This window comes from Struthio camelus, chromosome 13 (genome assembly GCF_040807025.1).
Source record: "Struthio camelus isolate bStrCam1 chromosome 13, bStrCam1.hap1, whole genome shotgun sequence".
NCBI classification, from domain to species: domain Eukaryota; kingdom Metazoa; phylum Chordata; class Aves; order Struthioniformes; family Struthionidae; genus Struthio; species Struthio camelus.
In genome coordinates this window covers 22255449-22277456 of record NC_090954.1, presented here as the reverse complement: position 1 = coordinate 22277456, position 22008 = coordinate 22255449, and the positions used below count along the sequence as shown (strand labels likewise).

At 58.3% G+C, this 22008-nt stretch overlaps 3 protein-coding genes and 1 pseudogene across 3 annotated transcripts; all 4 read left to right on the top strand.

Annotated features, from left to right (window-relative positions):
- The first annotated feature begins 512 nt into the window (after positions 1–512).
- LOC138069187 (protocadherin beta-4-like) lies at positions 513–3045 on the top strand. The gene has a single exon (XM_068960115.1). The coding sequence runs from the start codon at positions 513–515 to the stop codon at positions 2955–2957; it is 2445 nt and encodes an 814-aa protein (XP_068816216.1). The 3' UTR covers positions 2958–3045.
- A 2095-nt stretch (positions 3046–5140) lies between these two features.
- LOC104150483 (protocadherin gamma-A10-like) lies at positions 5141–8099 on the top strand. Its single transcript, XM_068960114.1, has 2 exons — positions 5141–7498; positions 7998–8099. Exons 1-2 carry the CDS (start codon positions 5141–5143, stop codon positions 8097–8099), a joined length of 2460 nt encoding a protein of 819 aa, XP_068816215.1.
- A 930-nt stretch (positions 8100–9029) lies between these two features.
- Positions 9030–18551, top strand: LOC138069166 (protocadherin gamma-B1 pseudogene; annotated as a pseudogene).
- Positions 18552–18672: 121 nt separating this feature from the next.
- LOC138069164 (protocadherin gamma-A12-like) lies at positions 18673–21409 on the top strand. Its single transcript, XM_068959962.1, has one exon. It carries the CDS (start codon positions 18759–18761, stop codon positions 21396–21398), a length of 2640 nt encoding a protein of 879 aa, XP_068816063.1. The 5' UTR covers positions 18673–18758; the 3' UTR covers positions 21399–21409.
- The last annotated feature ends 599 nt before the right edge of the window (positions 21410–22008 follow it).

Sequence of the window (22008 nt, the reverse complement as noted above, 5' to 3'; positions counted from 1 at the left end):
AGGGACTCTGCAAAGGCACTGTGTGTCCCCTTCGGCTTTCCGCTCGGGACGGCCGCGGCCGGGCCGCCGACGCGGCCGCTCTGCCCCGGCTTCGCAGCGGCGGCCCTGGCGAGCGGCTCGTGCCGGCCGCGGCCGGGCTCGCCCGGCGGCGCGGCGGAGGCGAGCGCGGCGGCGCGGCCGGGCGGGAGCAGTTCCCGCCGCGGGCCGCAGGGTGGTGCTGTTGGCCAAGGCGGCGCGGCGGCGGCGGCGGCGGCGCTGCGGCGGCGGCGGCGAGCGGGGCGGCGGCGGCGAGCGGGGCGGCGGCGGCGCTGCGGCGGCGGCGGCGGCGAGCGGGGCGGCGAGCGGTGCTCCGTGCCAGGCGCTGGCGGGCCAGCTCGGCAGCCATCCGGGCCGCGTAGCGGACTCGGCGAGCAGGGGCGCCCGGCCGCAAGGCTGCGGCGGTTCCGCGCGGGAAGCTCCCCGGAGGACCGGGCAGGCGATCCGCGAGACGCAGGGTGTCTGCCGGGCCCGACATGGCGTCTGCAAGGCAAGTGCTTTGTCTCTGTGTTGTTCTCTCCGTGCCGCATGTTCGCTCCGAGCCGCTTCGCTACTCGGTCGCCGAGGAGAGGGAGAGCGGCTCCCTGGTCGCTAATGTCGCGAAGGACGTGGGGCTGGACCTGGCGCAGCTCTGGGCTCGCGAGGCCCGGCTTGTTTCGGAGGACGGCCGGCAGCATTTTCGGTTAGACCGCAGGACCGGCCGCCTGGCCGTCAGGGAGAGGATAGATCGGGAAGAGATCTGCGGCCAGTCCATCACGTGCACGCTCTCCTTTGAGTTACTGCTGGGAAACCCCCTGCAGTTCTTTCGGATCGAAGTGGCCGTAGAGGATATCAATGACCATTCGCCAGTTTTCCCGGAGGAACAAGTGACTTTAAAGATCGTGGAAATGAGCGAGCCGGGGTCCCGCTTCCCGCTGGAGGGGGCTCGGGACCTGGATGTTGGCAGCAACAGCCTGCAGGCTTACAGCATCGCTCCCGAGAACGAGTATTTCAGCGTCTCTTTCCGGAGTCAGAGTAGGCGCGGCAATTCCGTCGAATTAGTCTTGGCCAAGCCGCTGGACAGAGAGGAGCAAGCGGAGATTGGTTTCAGCCTCATTGCCACGGACGGGGGCTCTCCGCCGCGGAGCGGGACGGCCCAGATCCGCATCGTTGTCCTGGACGTAAATGACAACGCCCCTGTCTTCACGCAGGAGCTGTACAATGGCCAGGTTTTGGAAGACGCCCCGGAGGACTCCGTGGTTCTGCGCGTGGTCGCGACTGACGCGGATGTGGGAGTTAACGGGGAGATACGGTACTCGTTCAGTCAGGCGGTGGGGCACAGGCGCCCGGCGTTCAAGATCGACGCCGTGACTGGTGAAATTCGTGTCACCCGGCCTCTGGATTTCGAAGCGGCGGAGAAACACGAGCTGAGCGTGCGCGCCACAGACGGCGGGGGTCTCTCGGCGCTCTGCAAGGTGGTGGTGGAGGTGGTGGATGTGAACGACAACGCGCCGGAGCTGGTGGTGAGTTCCTTCCACAGCCCGCTCGCCGAGAGCGCGTCGCCCGGGACGGTGGTGGGCCTCTTTGTCGTTAAGGACCGGGACGCCGGGGACAACGGGAAGGTGGTCTGTTCCCTGGAAGACTCTGTGTCCCCTTTCTCCCTGAGGCCTGCCTATAAGAATTACTACGAGCTGGTGACAGCGAGCACCCTGGACCGGGAGCAGACGGCGCAGTACATCCTCGCCGTCACGGCGGCCGACGCGGGGTCCCCGGCTCTCACGACCACGCAGACCTTCACGGTGGACGTCTCCGACGTCAATGACAACGCGCCCGTGTTCAACCAGACGTCGTACACCATGTACGTGCGCGAGAACAACGACCCGGCCGCGCTCGTCGGGGCCGTCCGCGCCGCGGACGAGGACGTGGGGCCCAACTCGAAGGTGACCTATTCCCTGGCGCCGGCCCAGCCCGCGGAGCGGGCCCCGCGCTCCTACGTCTCCGTGAACTCCGAGAACGGGAACGTGTTTGTGCTGCGGCCGCTGGACTACGAGCAGGTGAGGCAGCTGGAGGTGGTGGTGAGCGCCGCCGACTCGGGCTCGCCGCCCCTCAGCGCCAACGTCACCGTCCGCATCCTGGTGGTGGACGAAAACGACAACGCGCCCGTGGTCTTGCACCCCGCGCAGGACAGCTCGCCGCCGTCCAGCGAGCTGGTGCCCACGTCGGCCGAGGCGGGCTACCTCGTCACCAAAGTGGTCGCCGTCGACGCCGACTCGGGGCAGAATTCGTGGCTCTCCTACCACCTGCTCAAGGCAACGGACCCCGGGCTGTTCGCCGTGGGGGCGCAAACCGGGGAGGTGCGGCTGAGGAGGCCGGTGACGGAGAGGGACGCCGTGAAGCAGAAGCTGCTCGTCCTGGTGCGCGACAACGGGCGGCCGCCGCTGTCCGCCACGGCGGCGCTGGGCGCGCTCCTGCTCGACGGCTTCTCGGACGCGCACATGCCGCGCAGCGGCCTGGCCCCGGAGGACGAGGGCGGCTCCCTGACGGTGTATCTAATCGTCTCCCTGGCCCTCGTCTCGCTCCTCTTCCTCGCGTCCGCCACAGCCTTCGTCGCTTGCAAGGTGCGCAAGAGAACGGCGCCGAAAGAGGGCACCGTGCTTTACGGCCCCGGCAACTTCCAGAGCAGCCTGGCCGACGCCGCCGGGACGGCGACTCTGCCCCACGCCTACTGCTACGAGATCAGCCTCACAACGGGCTCGGGCAACAGCGAGTTCAAGTTCCTGAAGCCGGTCCTCCCCAGCCTGCCGCCGCAGCGCTGCGGCACGGAGCGGGGCGCTGCCGGGGAAGAGGATTTCCCCAGCGGCCTCACCGCCGCCGAGGAACCGCGGCCGCAGAGCGCCGGGACGCTGCCTGCGGGACAGTTCAGCAGGCTTCCCTTTGACTAGCGCTAAGTGAGCATAATCAATGGCTTGACGCTTCCCTCCTAAAGCGGCGTGGGATACCCTCACTTGGTTGCCCCTGGGTAGGGAGGGATCCGGGGTAAGAGACGCGGCAATGATTCCCCCAGAGGAAACTTGCCGTCGCAGGTAGCCTCACCAATTTCCCTCGGATGCTGAGCCACTACCGCGGTTGGCTGCCACCACCTTAAAAAAAAGAAAAGAAAAAAAGAACCACAACAAAAAAAAGAAAACAAGTTGATTGGACTTCGTCGATCAGTTGATACCGTATTTCCGTTCTTGTGTAGCCGAGTTAGTTGAAGAACGTCCTGTTACGTCCTTGCCCCAGTCGTTGTAAGGAAAGAAACTAAAATCGTGCAGCCGTATTAAATCTAAGCGGATGGATGCAAAGAAATTGCGCGAGTCGCTTCGAACTGCCGTAGCCCCCGTTAGAGCGTTTGCATTCGCTTCCGCCCCTGCCCCGCTGCCCCCGAATTCCCTTTCGGTATGCTGACTGTCTCTTAACAGTGTTCCACCCATGCTTTGAACTAAGAGTTGTAGTCCCTGCCGATCTATGAAGGCATTATTTGAATGAAGGCTGTCGGGCAGCACATATCCTGAAACCGTGGCATTGCATGGAATCGCAGTTACCGAGTGGGGGGTCTGTAAACCTTTCTTTTCCAAACCGAGTAATAAAAATAATAAAAGCACCCGAATGCCATTCCTGCGATGAACTAAAGGTGGGTTGCGGAAGCAGCTTTGGGCACATATTTCCTTCGTTCCGGCCTCTGTAGAGGACCGCAAGGCTTTCACAGGTGTGAGGGTTCTTTCGGGGGCGGGGGAGCGGGCGAGGTGGCGCCGAGCATTTTTCTTGACGCCTGGGGAGAGTGTCTGCGAAACGCCTCAGTTCAGTCACGGTGGTGGGCTGTTGGCCGCTATAGCAGCAGGGGCTCTGGGCATGCCAAGGCGCCTGGAAGCCAGTGAGGTGCGGCTGCAGAGCCCCGCTTTTGCTTCGCGACGTGCTGGAGCGACGGAGCCGTGTGAGGCTGCGGGCTCCGAGGAGAGCTGGGACTAGGATGGCCGCTGTAGGACGTTACGTGCAGCGGTGCATACGTGTGCTATTTAGAAAGGTGTCCGACGTTAAAGGCGTACAGGTTTTACTGCGGCTGCCACCTGCTCAAGTCCGGCAGCCTTTTGCTGTGTTCGTGTGCCCTAACGTAAGCGACGTGGCAGGCAGAACTGTCCGGAGCAATGAGTGAGAATGGCAGCAAAAGGCCAAGGCTCAGCTCCATAAGCCGAGGTGCGTCGCCACACCCCATCTGTTTTCTGCCTCCACCCTTCTGGAAAGGGTTTTCTTCTGGCCTTTCGTAACGTGATTCGCCCGTTGCAACAGGGCACCGCGTACTGCAGCATAGACGACGGCTGCAGAAAGCAAGGCTTGTGTTTCCCGCCCCCCTCTCCCCCGCCCCGGCCCCGGCCCCGAAGCGGCCACACTGCACCGTTATTCCAGCTCGTCTTGCCCACGTTCCTGTTGCTCCTACAAACCTTTCACATCACAGCCTACCATGCCCTTTCTCCACCGTTGCTCGAGTCTTGGAAGGTTCCTAGCAGTTGGCGGGAATCTAATATTAGCCTGCGGCATACGATGGGGCGCACACATCCCTGAATCGCGAAGCTGTGGTCTTGTGTCCCTACGCAATGCTATTGGGCATACTGACAGCCGCGACTGGCGTGTGCAGATCGGGGGAGCGGAAAGGTGGGCAGGGTTTCCCCGTGGCAGCGCTGGAGCGCTGCAGTGATTGTCGGAGGCTGCAAGTGTCGCTGTTTGCTCACGACGAGCCGGTCGGCAGCCAGGGACCGCGAGAACAGAAGCGAGCCTGAGCGAGAGGAGCCGCCGCCGCACTGCAAGGACAGCGCAGGAAAGAGGCCGGCGGGGAAGGCGGCCGGTTCTGCTGCTGGGAGAGAAGGTTCAGCCAGGAGGAGTACGGCGAGAGCGGTGGCCCGCGGGCCCGTCTTTCGTCCGGCACCGGGCCGGCGGGCCAGTCTTCACGAGCTTTGAGATGTCGGCTGGAGAGAGGCGCTGGGGCCGGCGAGAGCGAGGGCGAGGGCGAGGGCGAGCGCTGCTGTGGTGCGCCTTGGTGGCGGCGTGGGAGCTGGCGTGGGGGCAGCTCCGCTACTCGGTGCCCGAGGAGATGCAGAAGGGCTCTTTCGTGGGCGACGTGGCCAAGGACCTGGGGCTGGAGCCGGCGGCGCTGCGCGCCCGCGGCGCCCGCGTTGTTTCCGAAGGTAAGCGGCAGTATTTCGCTTTGAACTTGGAAAACGGCCATTTAGCTGTCAACGAGCGTGTAGACAGAGAGGACATCTGCTCTGGCGTTGCTAAATGTGTCCTGAATGTGGAGATTCTTGTGAAGAGTCCAGTGAAGCTCTACAGAGGGGAGGTAGAAATCCAGGACATTAACGATAACTCGCCCGTTTTCCCGGCAAGAAACAGCGTCTTAGAAATCATAGAGCATACAGCGCCAGGCACGCGTTTCCCTTTAGAGAAAGCTGAAGACCCCGACATCGGGGTGAACTCACTGCAAAATTACGAGTGTAGCCAGAGCAGCTATTTCACCCTGGAGGTAAAGACCGGAGCTGATGGTGTGAAATATCCGGTACTGATACTAGCGAACCCTTTGGATCGGGAAGAGCAGGCAGTTCATAACTTGCTCCTGACAGCAAGTGATGGCGGGAGTCCCGTGAAATCGGGCTCGACAGCAATCCGCGTCGTCGTGTTAGATGGAAACGACAACGCGCCGGCCTTTACTCAGTCCGTGTATGAGGTGACCGTGAGAGAAGATGTGGCCGTGGGAAGTCGGGTGCTGCGGGTGACAGCGACTGACAGGGACGAGGGGCCAAACGCCCAAGTCAGGTACTCGTTCCATAAAGTCCCGGAGAAAGTGGACAGGACTTTTCAACTGGACCCGGAGAGTGGGGAAATTACCGTCACAGAAAGGCTGGATTTCGAGAGAAGGGCCTTTTATGAGCTGGACGTGCAAGCCCGAGACGGAGGTGGACTCTCGTCCCACAGCAAGGTTCTCATCACCGTTGCTGACGTGAACAACCACGTCCCAGAGATTGTCATTACGTCGGTGTTCAGCCCGGTCGCGGAAGATTCGCCGCTGGGGACAGTCGTTGCTATTGTCAACGTGCAGGACCGGGACTCGGGGGCGAACGGGGAGGTGAGGTGCAGCATCGCCGAAAGCCTGCCGTTCCGCCTGGAGAGGACTTTTGACAATTACTATAGCCTGGTAACCGACGGGGAGCTGGACCGGGAGGAGGTGTCGGAGTACAACGTGACGGTGCGGGCGACGGACGGCGGGTCGCCGGCGCTGTGGAGCAGCGCGGTGCTGCCGCTGCGGGTGCTGGACGTGAACGACAACGCGCCGGTGTTCGGCGAGGCGCGCTACAGCGCCTGGCTGCCCGAGAACAACGGCAAGGGCGCGCTGGTGCTGAGGGTGCGGGCGGCGGACGCGGACTGGGGGCAGAACGGGCGCGTGCGGTACCGGCTGTGCGAGGGGCAGGTGCGGGGCGCGCCGCTCTCGTCCTACGTGTCGGTGCACGCGGAGACGGGCGCGCTGTACGCGCTGCGCTCCTTCGACTACGAGGAGGTGCGCGAGGTGGGGCTGTGGGTGCGGGCGGAGGACGGGGGCGCGCCGGCGCTGAGCAGCAACGTGTCGGTGCGGCTCTTCATCGTGGACGAGAACGACAACGCGCCGCAGGTGCTGTACCCGGCGGCGGCGGCGGGCGCGGGCGCGGGCGCGGGCGCGGGCTGGTCGGGCGTGGAGCTGGCGCCGCGGTCGGCGGAGCCCGGGACGCTGGTGGCCAAGGTGGTGGCGGTGGACGCGGACTCGGGGCAGAACGCGTGGCTGTCGTACGAGCTGGCCAAGGCGACGGAGCCGGGGCTCTTCCGCGTGGGGCTGCACAGCGGCGAGGTGCGCACGGCGCGGCTGCCGGTGGCGCGCGACGCGCCGCGGCAGCGGCTGGTGGTGGTGGTGAAGGACCACGGGCAGCCGGCGCTGTCGGCCACGGCCACGCTGCACGTGGTGCTGGCCGAGAGCGTGGCGGAGCTGCTGTCGGAGCTGAGCGGCGCGGCGGCGCCGGGCGAGCCGGCCGGCAGCCTGACGCGCTGGCTGGTGCTGGCCGTGGCGGCCGTGGCGTGCCTCTTCCTCGCCTTCCTGCTGGCGCTGCTGGCGCTGCGCCTGCGCCGCTGGCGCCGCTCGCGGCTGCTGGCCGCGGGCAGCGGGGCCTCGCGCGCCGCCCCGGCCTCGCCCTTCGTGGGCATCGACGGCGTCCGCGCCTTCCTCCACTCCTACTCGCACGAGCTCTCGCTCACCGCCGACTCGCGCAAGAGCCAGCGCCGCTGCCCGGGCGCCAGCGGCTCCAACACCCTGCCGGCCCCGCCGCCGCCCGACAAACGCGCGCCGCTGCTGCCCGAAGAGCCCGCCGGCGCCGGCGCCGGCAGCGACAGCGGCAGCGACAGCGACAGCGACAGCGGAGACGCCCTCCCGGTGAGTGCCTCTGACGAGACTTTCGCTCTCTACGAAAAGCTTCACTGCCTGCCTGCTCTAGGCTTCTCTAGCCCCGGCCTTTCCTGCCTGTACGGGGAGGAGGGCGGGCGGTGGCTTTGCAAGTGGAGGCGTAGCTCAGGGTACCGGCACGTTGCTGTTCAGTGCGTCTTGCCGAGGGGAAGCACATGCGCATTTTGTTTCTGGTTTGTTTCGGGTTGGTTGGTTTGTTCTGCGGTGTTTTGCGAGTGGTTGTGGAATGTGGGAACGTGAGCGTGCCTCTGCGTTCACGACTATTTTTTGCTGGGGGAAGAGTTGCCAAGCTTAGGCTAGGAGAAGGGCCGCGTGTCTGGGAAATGGCACGCGTCCGTAAAGGAGGATCTTAAACAGCGTTTTTAAGGAAATAGTCGCACGACCCAGTGTTTGCTGTAAAACTGCACGTCTCTTACTTCAGCCTTACATCGTTTATATGCTCTAAGACGTGCTTGTTTCGTCATTATAGTGTGGTCAGCATACGGATGTACCTCCCTTGTGTATATATATTCACACTGCGATCCTGGTGCATCACCGGGAGAAATGGTGTGTGCAGCTGGTGTTCGGATGATATGCATTTGAAAATGTGGAGGGTTAGAAACAGCCAAAGAGGCTATGAAGGTTTTGAGACGAGAGTTGAGGGATCTCTATCTCAGCCTCTGCTGAAGAAGTCAAGGTTTGTGATTTGCTGCATTCCTCTTCTCTCTTATTACATAAAGCAAGCAGCTGTGGTATCATGCAATCTCAGTTCCTTCTGCCCAAATAAATTTCGCCAAAGAAATGGGGTTATAAAAACCTGCTGTGAGTGCTGTAATCTAAATTATTATAGTAGGCTTCCTTAATTGCTGAATGTTTCAAATGCTAGTCATATTTGTTGGTATGACCTAAAGCTAGGCCTCAGTGTGCCTGATAACAGGTTAGAAATGCATTAGAGGAGTAGCAGTCTGCATACCTACCTGCAGTGTTTAAAGCTATGAAAGGATGGCTTTGTAATATATATATTTGCTTAATATGTCTGTGGATTAAACTCTTGCTTGTGGCATATGTAGGGCCAATAGTCAGACAGCTATGGGGCAGTGAAAGCGTGCACAGGCAATGCAATGAGGGTGAGAGGCTGGATTAGGAAAAGGAAGGTAGGTGAGTCAGCAGTGAAGTTGGCTGGACAACTGAAAATGAGAAGAGCTATACCCCTCTGTAAGGGCCAAAGCAAGAATGTAGGGCCTAGCTTGCAACCTGAGACCTCACTGACTTTCAGGTGCTCTGCGCCTGAATTTTAAGGCAGAACTGTGGCAAAACAGCTGTAAATTACAGTAGTGAACACTTCTTCACTGGAGTCACAGTGAAGAACCCACTTTGTTTTGTATTTCCTTTTTCTCTGCCAACCACGTACAGAGGCAGAGAAGCAGCAAGTTTAATAAGCAGTTCTGTTAGATTAGTGTGGAGTCCTGTGTGTTTGCTTTAGATTCCATTTTTTTCTCAGTCAGTATTATTTGCACTCTTTTTTAATGAAAGGCAGAATAAACTTTGGACACACAGATGAAAAAAACCACAGACACAGTGGAAAACATTTGCAAGCCCATCACAAAATAATAGTACAAAAATTCAAAAGAGAAATAATTTGGTCTTCCAAGATTTTCTATCACTTTTCTCTTTTCCTTGCGACTAAGCAAGCATAAAATTGATGGATATTACCATGAAATGGACGTGCAAAACTACTTATTTCTGCTTATAAGTTTACAGAAAGTATCATGTTGTATTTGCCTCTTCTTATGAGTATCAGAGAAGCCATAGTCTAGGTACAGATGATACTTGCACCTTAAACAAAAACTCACTGACCTCCTTCTCAGATTTCCTTACTCCTCTGCATATGGTAACTTATTAAACACTCATTTCCTTCTAAGTATGTGTCCCAAGTCAGGAAACAAGACCTCAAAATACCTGACAAGGTGTAATACTGCTTTGAAAAGTCTTCTTAAGCTATGAAATCATTGCATTAGTGACTGGACCTTTGGGTTGGATATAATCCTACTTGTCTTTTCTTTGTGTAAGTATGACATTGATCTGCAGAGTATATTGACCTGAATATGAATGGCAAAATATTTTAAAATAGAGTATGATTCACCACAGTCTATTCATCATGTCTCTGATTTTTGAGTGTGGGGAACAAGAGAAAATCAGATATCTTACCCCTTGATTTCCATAGAATATTATATTATTTTTACCTGCAAAACATGCCAGTCTGGCATTTGAAGATACCTCTTTGACATAGGCTATCCTCAAAATGGCCTACTTTATTTCCTGTCTTACTGATATTTTGGCCTAGATTGAACAGGCTTCTTAGGACTTCAAAAATACAGTTATTTAGTAAGTTTGTGTTGCTCTATTATTTGTTTTCCTGTCATTTAGCCCAGCAATACACTGTTGCAACTTAAAATTAAGCAAAATAAACTATTGAGACATAAATCCCACTGTTTTTGAGTTCAAAACGGGGTTGTTGAGAGAAAATCATATAGTAGGATTTCAGGTGAATGTGTACAAAGATTTCTCATGCAGATCCAGGTCCTTTCCAGAATACCATGAGTTTGTATATGTCCTTTTGCGTGTGGTGGGCATTTGAGCTTTGACATAACCTTATGCTTCAGGTGAATGAACCTTAGTATCCCTTATCCCTTCCCACTGCTGCCTCTCAGACATAAAATCATATGCGGCATGAGGGTGGGAAGAAAATGTTTCCATCTTTGATGTAGGCTGGTTCGCACCTGCATGATTTTAGGAGATGACTGTATTGTGGATGACAGTACAAAGAGGAAGAGAGGACCCATGAATTAGGAGGGATCACTTCCTGTTGCAAATTGGTGACCGGGTTGTGTTTGGCAGCTCTGCCCATAGTCTGTCATAGGAGGTTGTGAAATCATCCCGGCATGTTTCAGCAGAAAGTCCTCCAATCCCTACATACATATCCATGCCTTCTCCACGCTCCCTGGACCACCTATACATATGCTTACGTGCCTGCTACCCTCTTGTCTCCTCCTGAAATAGTTCAAATCCACACTACGTTCTCCTTGGGACGAACTGTTCATTTGTTACCCTGAATTGTGCCAAGGTGCACATTTGGGGGAAAAGGAATTATCTTCCCCTGATTTCTAGCGACACCCTATTGAGTTGGGAGGTGGCCTGATCAATATCTACAAAGACACAACGCTGGTATATATGCGGGAGCTCGGTCACCAATTAGGTGCTGTGGAAGGTTTTTCTTATCCCTTCATGTCCTCTGCATGAAGGGGCTGTGGCAATACAGCCCTCCATCAGACCTTTCCTTCTTCACTGGAAAGACGCATTTTTAATGCAAAGGCGAGATATAACGACTCTCCCTGAGGATAGGGTCTATTTTTTTCCTGTGGCTTCCTCATGCAACAATCACCGCCGGCGACCTTTTCCTGGAAAGGTTCTTAAGATATGGCTCCTGCTGCAGTAGCACCTGGCTAAGTTAGGAGATGACAGTGTAGTTTGTCAAAGAGACACAGATCAAAGGAGAGATACTGTTAGGTTGTATGGCACTGATAGGATGACGCTGAGTTTTGATGCAAGAAACGTCAAAAGAGATGGGATTTGGCAGCTCTCTTGTGACCACTCTACTTTTCTCAGGCGTTGATATTCCCAGCTCTACTCGAGCATCAGTGACCACTTGCCTTCTGTCGAACTGGTAAAGAAATCTGTAATCTACTTGTTAGCTCAGGATTTCCCAATTATCGAAACTCAAACCGGTTTTTCCATGCAGTGCTTCAGCGGTTGGACTCATCGCGCTTATTTTTTTTTTTCCCATGGTAGTGAAGAGGAGGTGGTGGGTTCAGATACACTGCAGCACACTCTCCCGAGAGATCTCTCAGGGCAATGTGCATACAGAGACTAGGGTTCCTGCTTTTCTTCAAGCAGTAACAGAAGGTTTGTCCTGCAGAAGTCTTCCAGGTGGAGGGAAATCAGACATAAGTTTACCTAGCTGCACACGTTCCACAGATACAATTTTTCTATTTTGCGCTCCTGCATATCTGCATATACATGCATATACTTGCATATCCGTAATATACAATCCGGATTCGAGTGTTTCCTAAGTATGTGTTTAACTGGAGCTTCGAGTCGTTCACTTTACCTTGGACGCTGCCGTTCTTAGACTCAGGGTGTCACTGTTGGCCAACGCGGAGGAGCAGTCCTTCTTACCAGCGCCTCCCTGGCGCTGGGTATCCCCGCAGCGCCGCCCCGTAACGGGAGACAGAGAGAAAAACAGGAACGCCCCGGCCCTGCTCCAGCCCGTCCGCTGCCCGGTAACTGTCATTACATTTATTTATTTCCCTTGTGGATTATTTCAGCTGATCGAGGAGCCTATTTTCATATTGTCTGCAGAACACCGCTCAGCAAAGCGAAGAATGGATGTCAGAGTGGCAGCGGAGCGGCAGGCAGCAGCCAGGCACGTCGCGCTGTTGGCCGTGCTGCTGCCGCTGTGCTGCCGGGCGGCGCCGGAGCGGCTGCGCTACGCGATTCCCGAGGAAACGGGCAGCGGCTCCCTGGTGGGGCCGCTGGCGCGGGACCTGGGGCTGAGCCCGGCCGACCTGCCGGCGCGCAAGCTGCGCATTGTTTCGAATGACGAAAAGCAATACTTCGCTATCGCGGACGATAATGGAAGCCTGTGTGTGAACGAGAGGATAGACCGGGAGGATATCTGCGGGGACGTGTCGCCCTGTGTCCTCAGTTTCGAGGCGGTGGTGGAAAACCCGTTCAATATATTTCATGTGAGCGTTACTATTCATGATATCAACGACAACGCGCCACAGTTCGGCAGAGAATTTGTTGACCTAGAAATAACGGAATCCACGCCTCCAGGAGCGAGGTTCCCGCTGGGAAGTGGCAGAGACCCTGACGTTGGTGCTAACTCTTTGCAAAACTACCAGCTTACACCCAATCCTCTATTTTCCCTAGTAGTGAAGGAGAATCCCGATGGCAAGAAACACGCGGAATTGCTACTGGAGAAACAGCTAGATCGAGAAAAACAGGAAAATCACCATTTGATACTGATGGCGGTGGATGGTGGGCATCCAGTCAGATCCGGGACTGTACACATTATGATTAATGTGACTGACGCCAACGACAATACCCCGGTATTCACCAAGGAAATGTACAAGGTCCGACTGGAGGAAAACTTGCCTGAGGACTCCTTAATTTTTCAGGTGGAAGCCACTGACAGTGACGAAGGTACAAATGCGGAAATTACCTACTCTTTCAGTGACATCGGAAACAGAGCTCGCCAACTTTTCGGGCTGGATCCCAGAACAGGTGAGGTCAAGCTTACCGGTCCCTTAGATTTCGAAGAGGCCAAATACTACGAGGCGACCATTGAAGCCAAAGACGGAGGCGGGCTGAGTGGCCACGCCAAGGTCCACATAGACATTCTAGACATGAACGACAACGCTCCAACACTTTCCCTCCTGCCTATCTTGAACCCGATACCTGAAGACTCGGCTCCAGGCACAGTTGTAGCGGTGATCAATGTTCGCGACAGGGACTCCGGAGATAACGGAGATGTAAGCTGTTACATAGACGACGATTTGCCTTTCAGACTGGAATCAGCTTCGAAAAATTCCTACAAATTAGTAACTGATAATAGCCTGGACAGAGAAAAAAATTCTGACTACAATATCACAATCACTGCCAAGGACCGGGGCAGCCCGGCGCTCTGCAGCCGCACCGCGCTGGCGCTGGCGGTGTCGGACGTGAACGACAACGCGCCGGTGTTCGAGGAAGGCGCCTACAGCGCCTACGTGCCGGAGAACAACGCGGCGGGCGCGGCGGTGCTGCGCGTGCGCGCGCGGGACGCGGACGCGGGCGCCAACGGGCGCGTGAGCTACTGGCTGGTGGGCGGCAGCGCGGGCGAGGCGGCGGCGGCGGCGGCGTACGTGTCGGTGGAGGCGCGGAGCGGCGCGGTGTACGCGCAGCGCTCCTTCGACTACGAGCAATGCCGCGAGTTCGCCGTGGAGGTGAGGGCGCAGGACGGCGGGGCGCCGGCGCGGAGCTCGACGGCGACGGTGCGCGTCTTCGTGCTGGACCGCAACGACAACGCGCCGCAGGTGCTGTGGCCGGCGGCGGCGGCGGCGAGCGCCGGCGCGGGCCCGTTCGAGGTGGTGCCGCGGTCGGCCGAGGCCGGGTGGCTGGCGGCCAAGGTGGTGGCGGTGGACGCGGACTCGGGGCGCAACGCGTGGCTGTCGTACGAGCTGGTGCAGGCGACGGAGCCGGCGCTGTTCCGGCTGGGGCTGCACAGCGGCGAGGTGCGCACGGCGCGGGCCGTGTTGGAGCGGGACGCGCCGCGGCAGCGGCTGGTGGTGGTGGTGAAGGACCACGGGCAGCCGGCGCTGTCGGCCACGGCCACGCTGCACGTGGTGCTGGCCGAGAGCTTGCAGGAGGCGCTGCCGGCGCTGAGCGAGCGGGCGGCGGGCGGCGAGTCGCCGGCGGATTTGCAGTTCTCCCTGGTGCTGGCGCTGGCGCTGCTCTGCGCCCTGCTGGTGCTGAGCGTGGCGCTGGCCGTGGTGGCGCGGGTGCGCCGCGCCGGGCCGCCCGCCGTCCTGCGCTGCCTGGGCGCCGAGCGCTTCTCCGGGGCCGGCCCGGCCTTCCCGGCCGACTTCTGCGAGGGCACCTTGCCCTACTCGTACAACCTGTGCGTGGCCCCGGGCCGCGCCGTGGCCGAGTGCGCTTGGCTGCCGGCCCCGCTGCCCGGCCTGGCCGCCGCGGATCTTCTCAGCGGGGACGCGCCCGGGACGCCGACGCCGAGCAGCAGCCGAGGCCCGGCAGAGCCGCCGTCGGACGCCGACGCCGTGCAGGTCTGTAAGCCGACCACCCGGTCCTCCTCTCGCCCCCTGCCTTGTCTTCTTACGACCTATATTCGTGCTTTTACAGTTTTGCTCATCCTTAGCCACCTGCGGTGCTTCCCTGGGGTTTTATTTGAATATGAAATAGGACGGAGTGGCGCCCGCTGGAGTGAATGAAAGAATGGAGGAAGCACTAGTGTAACGCCTTCTTTTTTCTAGGCTGTCGTAGGCGTTAGTAGCATGAATGTCTCTTCTCACACTGAATGGCAGTGCTGTTTGCATACTCGGTCCTGACCGTCTTGCATTTCATGAGCTTTGTTGGCCCTCGTCCTTCACGCAACAGTGCTTTTCCCTTCTCCAAGTCGTGGTAGGATTTTAGTGGGAGAGCGGCGCGAGACCCGCCGTCGCACCCCGATGCACTGTCGGTCTGTAAGCCGTCGCCAACGTCTCGGTCGTTGTTAACTTGACGCAATTATTTTTGTGGTTTGCTTTCCACATGTGTGCGTTGTAGTGGGACAGGATGATCCCTTTGTCATGAAAGGAGGAGACAGTATTTTCCCCACTTCGCTTAAAAGCAGGAAGTGAACCAAGGTGCCCCTGGGGTCATCAGGAATTACACGTTCAGGCTCAGTTGAAAGGTTCCGGCCGTCACGTTTGTTCCGTAGACAATCGCATACGTGAGTAACAGCGAATGTGGCTCCTCGTTGTGTACAATGAAGTGTACTGATTCTGCACTTGGGTAGGGGGGAAATGTGATCGAAGGGTTTTGTGTTGAAGGGTTTTTGTTTTCCTCGATCTCCTTTTCCCCAGGGAGACGACTTGCTTGATAGTGTTGAACACGAAACAAATGTTGTACGTTGTTTCGGTGCTGTATCTCCAGGTGAAATGTGAGCGTGTGCCTGTGAATGGGTCGACAAAAGAGAGCCTCCGGGCGCGGCCAGGGCCTAACTTCCCCCCTAAAGAAAGACACGGGCGTCGCCGCCTACCGTCCCAGTTGTTGGTGCTGCAGAAGGGTTGGAGTCAGGGGAGCCGGTTCTTCTGTAGGGCCATGATTTCTCTGCGTTCTTTATGGCCTTTTCCATCGGTGGTGCTAGGGCTCCGTCTCTTTTCCTGGTCGTCACTGTGTCTTTAATATGCAGGCGAAGGTGAAGGGGGGCGTTGATGTAGAGCCGAGGTCATAAATTGAATTGCTAGGGATGGTGTGGTGTTGTGGCAAACGTAACGGTACTTTGACCATGTCTGAGTCTGTCTAATCTATGAGACCAGAACGTTTTTTCTTTTTCTTTTTCTTTTTTTTTTTTTTGCTGAAAGGCAGTGGCTAAGCGAGCAATATGTGTGCTATTGCGTTTTGGCTGGCTAATACTGGAGTAGCTTGCAGGGGTACTGAAAATTCTCCCTCCTGGAGTCTTATTGTTTTTTGGAAGTTCTACGCAAGAACAGAAAGAGGAGAAATAGGCAGGTGTCTTTAAACGTGTCTGCCCGTGTGATGTGTGTGTACACATATCTATCAAGGGTGAGAAGCCAGGATTCTGGCTAGTCGGCAGGCCGTCACGTGTATGCGAGTGAATTGTTAATTGTGGCTTCCTATTAGGGCAGATGGTATTTCCATCTTTACCAAGAGGAATAGATTTTCTGTTGTTTGGAGACGGAGACATCTTTGGGTTGGATCGCTTTGGATTTCTTGTTTTTCTCTCTCTGGTACCTTCAAACACGGAAGTCTGCTGCTAGGAAAGGGGTTGTGTCTTCTCCTTCTCCGACATGCAGATATGATACAAGAACGTTACATACTCGGAAAAGCAACGTTTAGCAACGTGTACTTATTAACAGCGATAGAGGTGGAGTGCATTACTTCTGTCCTAGCCACAGAAGACCAGAAACCCCGACATTGTCTCGTTAAGAGTTATCATAGTTAGGCATAGTGGATCGTCTCCCTCAGTTTCTGATGATACTACGAGTCCACTCAGAAGCATTTCGATTTCCTTCTTCTCGTCCTACATTTTTCTTAGAAAACTGCTCAGCAGCCCTCCACCAGTGTTTGTCATCCGTTGGCTCCATCTCTTCTTCAGAACACTCAAATCAGCTTCCTGCTTTACGTGAGGAGAGGTTCCGTTTCGGTCGAGACTTCCTCAAGTATGCTTCTTCTTCCTTTTTATGGAAAGAAAAGGCTTTAGCAGATCACTTGAATCATGAATTGCAAGGCTGACTTTTGGAAACAAATAATCCAGCTTGCTGGATTATTTGCTTGCTGGAAAGGTATGCCCAGCCTGCACTAATGGAGCCCCTTCTTTGGAGTTTACCCAGCGTTCCGTTCAGCTCACTTAGGACACATCTGTTTCTTTCATGCAGGTTTTTATTTGCCTCGTAATTTGCAAGGCGCACGGCTATCTCCTCCCCTCCCCGCCGCTCACTCACTTTTAACGTCATTTTCAATTAAAGGTGCTGTTAGTTTCTCTAATTTAATGGTTTTTCCTGCCTTCTCGTTTTAACTGCGGGAAGACTGTTTCTCACTGTCTCGTGATTAGTTTCGTGAGCAGCACACATTATTAACCACTTTTCGCACAGAAGCTTCCTTCTATGTGCATGTTCAATTTGTTTGTTATTCCTTCTAAGCGACCCTCTAGCAGCTGGTTCACTGTGTGTGTGTTTACTGTTTGAGCGTAACCTCTTGAACTGACTTGCTTTCAGTCGGCATCTGTCCGTTTTCTGTCCTACCCCGATGGATTCGCCCGTACCCTACCCCCCGTCGCCCCCAGTACCTTCGGTGAGGCGACGTGCGGCGCTGGCCCCGCGTAGTTTCCCCGCGAGCGGCTCTCGCTCATTGCGGTGGCTGCGCTGACTGGAGCGCGCTTCAGGGGAGAGCCGAAATGTGATTCACAGCAGCCTCTGCTGTGTGCTGAAAACAGAAGTGAAAGGCGGAGAGGTGTGTGTGGAGTGTTTGGAGATAAGGGAGAAAGACTGCTCATGAAAGGAACGATCAATTACAAAGGCTAAGGCAATGAACGACAAAAGGTTAGCGTAGGTGGAGATGTCCCCTGAAACGCTTGTCTCGACCATCGAAGCCTCTGCCGGGAGAGAGCACTCGTGTGACGCCCGTGCAATGCAGGTCTGTAAGCCTGCGTGTTCCTCTAAGTCTAAGTACACCACTTGTAACGTTTTGTCTGTTGTACGGCTTTGCTTTTTTGTTGTTGTTGCTGCTGCTTTTGAAAGGAATGGCCCCTTTTCTGAATGAACTGGAGGGACGCAGTAGCGTTATATTTCCCGTAGGTTAACAGCTGTAAATGTTTTCAGAGGTTCGTGGTTCTGGTGTCCAAGAACACCGTTAGAGTTCCACTGATCAGTGTAGACTGCTCAGTTGAAAGGCGTGGTGGAAATGTGTAATACCGATATTAGTTCCCATGCGGACGGACATGGGTACTGACGCAGCCGACTATTACGGTCTGTCGGTTGATGAAAGATCGCGTAATTCGTTTTGCTCTGTGTGCTGTGCTCCAGAGAGGGGTGGCTGCTGGGGGTTGCTGAGGAGGTGGGAGGAGTGGAGGTGGTCTGCACAGATGCCTTGGTATGTAGCGTTGGCGGCATCATCGAAAAAGTAGTACTACCGAGTTACGAAACGAAGCTGTCGTTTCACAGTCGATTCGGTGTCAGGTGACCATTCGTCGCTGGAAAACTGAGGGGAAATAACGTAAGCAGCGCTGTAAGAAATAGGCCTGCGATTCGTCGTGCAGATTCTGCTCTTGGACTAGTGGCAATGCGTATTCAATATCTAAAGGTCGTAAAGCACATGTTATATGCATACAGTTATAGAGGTATGTCGTATACATGTAGTTGTGCTTTACCTAAACCGCCGGAAGCAATTGATTTTTGCCGTGCGGTAGGAGTTCCACACCCACAAGTCAGCCTCCTTTCTTGCATGGTGACCTTCAGGAAAAGAAAGGTTAATGTCATGCGGTCCAGAGAAGACAACAGCTTGAGAGCAAGGAAGGCAGCACATATTCTCCACAGGCCAAATGTGTATCCTGAAGCCTGACTTTTCCGCCGGCCCCCGACAGTACGGGATAGGCGTGGGGAACGGGAGGAGCGGGAGGCTGGGGTGAGACTTGTGGCTGCAGTTCTCGGCGGAGGCTGCGGGCGCCGCTGCTCACCAAGGAGGAGAGGAGAAGAGGAGGGAGCGGAGCGCTGGAGCGAGCCCCGCCCGCTGCGGCGCCGGGCTGGCTGGCCGGCCGGCTGGGCGTGCGGGCGGGCTGCGAGCGGCCCGGCGGTGCGGAGGCGTGCAGCGGCGAGGCGGAGGGGTGGGCGAGAGCGGGCCGGCGGGCCGTGCCGGAGCGAGAGCGGCGCGGAGGAGCCGGCGGGATTTCGGTGCCGGCGGGGCGGCGGCGGCGATGCGTGCGGATCCAGGGAGGCGCTGGGGCCGGCGAGAGCGAGGGCGAGGGCGAGGGCGAGCGCTGCTGTGGTGCGCCTTGGTGGCGGCGTGGGAGCTGGCGTGGGGGCAGCTCCGCTACTCGGTGCCCGAGGAGATGCAGAAGGGCTCTTTCGTGGGCGACGTGGCCAAGGACCTGGGGCTGGAGCCGGCGGCGCTGCGCGCCCGCGGCGCCCGCGTTGTTTCCCAAGGTAGGCGGCAGTATTTCGCTCTGCATGACAGGACCGGCCATTTAGTGACGGCGGAAAGGATAGACAGAGAGCAAGTTTGCGGCCGGCTGGAGGACAAGTGCCTGATAAATTTAGAAATCTTGGTAGAATTCTCTATGAGGGTTTTCAAACTACAGATAGAAATCACCGACCTGAATGACAATGCTCCCAAGTTCCAGCAAGATAAACTGCAGTTCCGAATCAGTGAGCTAACGGCTGTGGGAACGCGGTACTCGCTGGAAGAAGCGCAAGACGCGGACGCAGGGCTGAATGCCCTGCAGCGCTACGAGCTGAGCGGCGACGAGCACTTCGGTCTGGCCGTGCAGACGGGACCGGATGGGGAGAAACAGCCCGAGCTGGTGCTGGCGAAGGCGCTGGACCGGGAGGAAGGCGCGTTTCACGAGCTGGTGCTGAGGGCTGAGGACGGCGGGGAGCCGGCGCGGACGGGCACGGCGCGGATCCGCGTGGTGGTGCTGGACGCGAACGACAACGCGCCGGTGTTCAGCCAGGCGGTGTACACGGTGCGCGTGCGGGAGGACGTGCCCGTGGGGTCGCGGCTGCTCACCGTGAACGCCACGGATGCGGACGAGGGCAGCAATGCAGAGCTGAGCTACTCGTTGCGCAGGACGCCCGGCGGAGCGTCGCGCGTCTTCCAGGTGGACGCCCGCACCGGGGACGTGTCGGCGGCGGGGCAGCTGGACTACGAGGAAGCGGCTTTGTACGAGCTGGAGGTGCAGGCGAAGGACGGCGGGGACCTCTCGGCCAGGGCGAAAGTCCTGGTGAGCGTCATCGACGTCAACGACAACACGCCTGAAATCATGGTGACGTCCGTCGTGAGCTCGGTGCCCGAGGACAGCCCCCCGGGAACTGTTATCGCTTTGCTAAAAGTGAAGGACGAAGATTCAGAGGCCAATGGGGAGGTGCGGCTGTCGCTCCCAGGCACGCTGCCGTTCCGGCTGGAGAAGTCCTTTGAGGACTACTACAGCGTGGTGATGGCGCGGGAGCTGGACCGGGAGGAGGTGTCGGAGTACAACGTGACGGTGCGGGCGACGGACGGCGGGTCGCCGGCGCTGTGGAGCAGCGCGGTGCTGCCGCTGCGGGTGCTGGACGTGAACGACAACGCGCCGGTGTTCGGCGAGGCGCGCTACAGCGCCTGGCTGCCCGAGAACAACGGCAAGGGCGCGCTGGTGCTGAGGGTGCGGGCGGCGGACGCGGACTGGGGGCAGAACGGGCGCGTGCGGTACCGGCTGTGCGAGGGGCAGGTGCGGGGCGCGCCGCTCTCGTCCTACGTGTCGGTGCACGCGGAGACGGGCGCGCTGTACGCGCTGCGCTCCTTCGACTACGAGGAGGTGCGCGAGGTGGGGCTGTGGGTGCGGGCGGAGGACGGGGGCGCGCCGGCGCTGAGCAGCAACGTGTCGGTGCGGCTCTTCATCGTGGACGAGAACGACAACGCGCCGCAGGTGCTGTACCCGGCGGCGGCGGCGGGCGCGGGCGCGGGCGCGGGCGCGGGCTGGTCGGGCGTGGAGCTGGCGCCGCGGTCGGCGGAGCCCGGGACGCTGGTGGCCAAGGTGGTGGCGGTGGACGCGGACTCGGGGCAGAACGCGTGGCTGTCGTACGAGCTGGCCAAGGCGACGGAGCCGGGGCTCTTCCGCGTGGGGCTGCACAGCGGCGAGGTGCGCACGGCGCGGCTGCCGGTGGCGCGCGACGCGCCGCGGCAGCGGCTGGTGGTGGTGGTGAAGGACCACGGGCAGCCGGCGCTGTCGGCCACGGCCACGCTGCACGTGGTGCTGGCCGAGAGCGTGGCGGAGCTGCTGTCGGAGCTGAGCGGCGCGGCGGCGCCGGGCGAGCCGGCCGGCAGCCTGACGCGCTGGCTGGTGCTGGCCGTGGCGGCCGTGGCGTGCCTCTTCCTCGCCTTCCTGCTGGCGCTGCTGGCGCTGCGCCTGCGCCGCTGGCGCCGCTCGCGGCTGCTGGCCGCGGGCAGCGGGGCCTCGCGCGCCGCCCCGGCCTCGCCCTTCGTGGGCATCGACGGCGTCCGCGCCTTCCTCCACTCCTACTCGCACGAGCTCTCGCTCACCGCCGACTCGCGCAAGAGCCAGCGCCGCTGCCCGGGCGCCAGCGGCTCCAACACCCTGCCGGCCCCGCCGCCGCCCGACAAACGCGCGCCGCTGCTGCCCGAAGAGCCCGCCGGCGCCGGCGCCGGCAGCGACAGCGACAGCGGCAGCGACAGCGGCAGCGACAGCGGCAGCGGAGACGCCCTCCCGGTGAGTGCCTCTGACGAGACTTTCCACGTGCTCCTTGCTTCCGCCCCTCCTCGCGCCTTTTCCCCTGCGCGGCGGCACTTGTCCCTTTGCTTTCCTGCTCGTCGTCGTTTCTGTCACAGAGCGGGAGAGTAGCGAGCAGAGGTGGAGGGATAGCTGCGGGTTGGCTACGACCTCCTCGAAGGTCCCTGTTGCCGATACGATTTGCTTTTGCAGTGCTCTAGGGGGTGCGGAGCTCGCGGAAACGGAAATGTGTTTTTCAGGTGGATTTTCTTGGTGAGCGGCTTGTTATTTGCATTTGCTTAGAAAGGGTGTCAGCTGGTCGCTGTTCTTCTCGCCCTCCTCTTAGGACACGCCCTTTTCCTTTGGTGCTAGTTATCTCAAACGGGTGCAATGAGTCGGCGGGCAATGGGAGTGGCAAGCATGTAGGCAGCGTGAGCTTCTGTATAAAGGCCTGACACTTGTGGTGGGTTCGGAGCCTGACCCTGGGTGGTGGGGAAAGGCGGCCAGAAGAGCCTGTGTGGGGACGATGAATTTCCTGGCTGTGTCTAGCACCCCCAGAGAATCCACGAGCTGCAGGAGAGAAGGCGTTGACCAGGGAGATGGCGTAGGCTTCTGGGGGCTCGTTGTGTCAGAACATGCTTCACGCGATGTGTCAATCGGTGCGTTGTGACAGAAGGGTGAATGGGACGCTCGAGGATGCAGTGTGCGTTTTGCGAGTGGGAGGTACTGCTGCCTCGATCGG

Coding starts and splice junctions, on each gene's coding strand:
- LOC138069187 (XM_068960115.1), top strand. CDS start 513: ATGGCGTCTGCAAGGCAAGTGCTTTGTCTCTGTGTTGTTCTCTCCGTG.
- LOC104150483 (XM_068960114.1), top strand. CDS start 5,141: ATGCAGAAGGGCTCTTTCGTGGGCGACGTGGCCAAGGACCTGGGGCTG. Junction 7,499..7,997: donor ACAGCGGAGACGCCCTCCCG/GTGAGTGCCTCT, acceptor TCGTCATTATAG/TGTGGTCAGCATACGGATGT.
- LOC138069164 (XM_068959962.1), top strand. CDS start 18,759: ATGCGTGCGGATCCAGGGAGGCGCTGGGGCCGGCGAGAGCGAGGGCGA.